Raw genomic sequence first — 3,588 nt, forward strand, 5'->3', positions numbered from 1 at the left:
GCCGGCATTTGTGTGCTGAACTTGGAAGCCCCGCAGTGAATCTCTAGCGGGCAAGGCTGGAAGGCCCAATGCCCCCGAATCATTTGCATCCTGAGCCCTTTGGTCCAGGGGGTCAGGTCGGAAGTGCGTGTGGGGCCTCGTCAAGGGGAATTCCCCGAGAAAAGTGTGGGTGGTTGGATGGCGGGAGTGGGAGTGGGCACGCCCTCGCGGCCTCAGCCAATGAGGAGCTTGCACGTGGTGGGGTGGGGCTGTGGGAAAGCCCCCAGAGGCCCGAGGGGGCGGGGCCCAGGCCCTTTTTTGGAGCCCGACTGCCAGAGGGAAGGAGGCCTCGGAGTGCAGCTGCAGGTAGGAGATGGAAACCCTCTTGAGCCTTGTGTGCAGAGCCCCGGGGGCTGCTTCTGAGCACGGGGGAGGTGTGTGTCCGTCTCCCTTCAACGTCTTACCCGGAGGGCAAGGTTGTGGGCCCAGCACCGCTGGTGCGGATGCCCTTCGGGGACCCTCTGTCCCTGAGGGGCCGTCGCCGGCGCTTGGGCGTCCGCAGTGGGGTGACTTGGCTCCTGGGTCAGCAGGGCTGACGCCTGGCCAGAAAGGCGCCCTGAGTTGGAAGGGGCCGTGGGGGGTGGGGGCTGGGCTTCAGAATCGGGGGAACACCTGCTACGTGAATGCGGGGCTGCAGTGTCTGAGCCACACGCCGCCCCTGGCCAGCTGGATGGTGTCCCAGCAGCACGCCACCCTCTGTGCGGCCCGCAGCGCCTGCACGCTCTGTGCCATGCGAGCTCACGTGACCCGAGCCTTCCTTCACACGGGAGAGGTGATCCGCCCCGCAAGGACCTGCTGGCGGGCTTCCACAGACACCAGCAGGAAGATGCCCACGAGTTTCTGATGTTCACTCTGAACGCCATGCAGCAAGGGTGCTTGAGTGCATCCCAGCCGTCGGGCCATGCCTCCGAGGACACCACCGTCATCCGTCAGATCTTCGGCGGGACCTGGAGGTCTCAGATCCAGTGTCTCCGCTGCCTCGGTGTCTCGGACACGTTCGACCCTTATCTGGACATCAGCCTGGATATCACGGCGGCTCAGAGTGTGGAGCAAGCTCTGAGAGAGCTGGTGAAGCCCGAGAAGCTGGACGCGGACAATGCCTATGACTGTGGCGTCTGTCTCCGGAAGGTGCCTGCCACCAAGAGGTTGACTTTGCACAGCACCTCCCAGGTCCTGGTGCTGGTGCTGAAGCGGTTCACACCGGTGAGCGGGGCCAAAAGGGCTCAGGAGGTGCGCTATCCCCAGTGCCTGGACCTGCAGCCCTACACGTCCGAGCGGAAGGCAGGGCCACTGGGCTACGTGCTCTATGCCGTGCTGGTGCACTCCGGGTGGAGCTGTGAGCGAGGACACTACTTCTGTTACGTCCGAGCGGGCAACGGCCAATGGTATAAGATGGACGATGCCAAGGTGACCGCCTGTGACGAGACCGCCGCCCTGAGCCAGAGCGCCTACGTCCTGTTCTACGCCCGGGAGGGTGCGTGGGAAGGGGGCGCTGGGGGAGGGGCAGCGGCCGCCGTCGGGGCTGACCCCACAGACCCCGGGCAGCCTGCAGGAGACGCCAGCGGCAGAGCTCCTGGGTCAGAGGAGTCCCCGGGGGACACAGAGGTCGAAGGGATGAGCTTAGAGCAGTGGAGACGCCTGCAAGAACACAGCCGACCGAAGGCGGCCTTGGAGCTGCGGAAGGTCCCGTCTGCCCTGCCTGCCGGCGCAGTCGTGATTCACCAGTCCAAACACGGAGGAGGGAGAAACCGCACGCCGCCCCGACAGGAGCACGAGCGGCTCGACCGTCCCAGCACGGACACCCCGCCTCCGGGGCCGAGGAACGTCGGCAACGGCCCTTGTGCCAGCGGGAGGGCCAGAGCCACCAAGGGGAAGAACAAGAAGCCGCGGCCGTCTCTGGGGCTGTGGCGGTAGGTCGGCTCTGACGCACATGCGTGCAGACGCCCAGGCACACGCTGTGTGCGGCACGCCCTGTGTGACGCACCAAGAGTTCCGACGCGGAGCGAGTTCCTCTCGGCCGTGTGCGTGCTGCAGCCTCCTGGGAAAAAGCGGGGCCTGGAGTGTGCCCGGGGTCTCGGTGTTCACTTGGGACGGGCCCCTGCCTGAGCGGCTGAGCTCTCGAGGGCCGGCTCTGCTGGGAAGTCGCTGGAGAGGATGGGGTGATGGGGTGCATGAGCGGGCCTGGGCACGGTCCGAGGGCCTCCCACTTCTGCGAGGGTGGGAGAGTCCTCTCGGGATGGGACTTTGGGTGTGGGTTTGCCTTTCGTGCCCCGTCTCCGTTCCCTGGCCGCACCGCTGGCCTCGGGTGAGTGACGCGGCCTGGAGACGCCTCACAGAGCGCTCACAGCCAGCCGAGCAAGGAGAAGATCTCGGGAGCCCTTCGGGGGGCAGGGAAGAGCGGGTGCAGGTCCATGAACCGTCTCCTTCCGGCCGGTCAGGCTCTCGAAAATGCCCCAGACGTCGAGAGGCGTCCGGGGAGAAGACGGGCAAGCAGCCTTTATGGGTGTCTGTCCTTGGGAGGCCTCGTGCTACTTGGCGGAGGGTCCGGCAGGAATGAGGCGGGGATGCGCGCGTCCCCGGCACGACGCTCGTCCGCAAAGATCCCTGGGGCTCCATGTCCGGTGCAAGGAGTACGCTGGAGAAGCTCCAAGTGCCAAACAGGAGAAGCGATCCACAAGGCCATGAGCACCGCCACCAGCACCACCAGCACCACCAGCACCACCAGCACCAACACGAAGGCCAAGGGGAGAAAGGCAACCCAACCAGTCCCAAAGAAACTTCTCCACCAGCATCGCACCGGTGCCTGAGTGGAGATATGTCGCGCAACGTTCATTTCTGAAAGCAAAGGTCCTCCCCGCACTGAGGAAAGACCCGAGCCTACCCTAGATTGTGATAGCAAGACAACTGGACTTCCGACTCTGCCCGTCCTGTCTGGCAGTCTCATCCAGCTGGGCCCCGGGCAAACGCCTCTGGACGCGAGGAGATGCGGCCGGCCTCCAAAGTGCCTGGGGCGGTGGGGAAGCTGTCCTCCCCTAGCTGCTTTCTCGACTGCCTCATGGGCCCGTGACCCGCTGGAGGGGCACCTGAGGCCCCTTATCGACCACCTCTTGCGTTTTTCTTTCTTTGGCTTGGCTGATGGCTTCAAACCCCAAACCCTCCATCAAACGGCAGACCGGGAAGTTGCGATGTAACATCTCCGACCTCGAGGGCCAACTCTGGCTCCTGACTGCGCTAGTCGGCGTGGCAAGGAACAGAGAACGTTCCGATGGCTTGTTTCCCCCGCATGGCTACCTACGCCGCACCATGCCCTCCGCACGTAGAGAGGACAAAGAATGATGAGCAGTATCTTCCCCCGAGAACACGAACAAGAGTGCCCTGCAGGAGGAAGCGGAGCCACCCACAGTCCGCCCTCATCATCACCACGCATCTTCCTCCGCCCCATCGTCTCAAATGGACTTACTGCTTGCCCCATCCACACCCTCTGAAGAAGGAGGAGGAGGAGGAGGAGGAGAAGAATGTCGATTGGGGTGGCGTGACAGAGGGAAAGGG

The 3,588-nt window shown here is 64.4% G+C and overlaps 1 protein-coding gene across 1 annotated transcript; it reads left to right on the forward strand.

Moving 5' to 3' along the window:
* The first annotated feature begins 352 nt into the window (after positions 1–352).
* Positions 353–2,122, forward strand: LOC133246949 (ubiquitin carboxyl-terminal hydrolase 17-like protein 6). The gene is given in 2 exon segments (XM_061415490.1): positions 353–827; positions 830–2,122. Coding segments are annotated over 2 exon segments (1,599 nt in total). The 3' UTR covers positions 1,954–2,122.
* Positions 2,123–3,588: the final 1,466 nt, after the last annotated feature.

Source organism: Bos javanicus, chromosome 4 (genome assembly GCF_032452875.1).
Source record: "Bos javanicus breed banteng chromosome 4, ARS-OSU_banteng_1.0, whole genome shotgun sequence".
Taxonomy (NCBI): domain Eukaryota; kingdom Metazoa; phylum Chordata; class Mammalia; order Artiodactyla; family Bovidae; genus Bos; species Bos javanicus.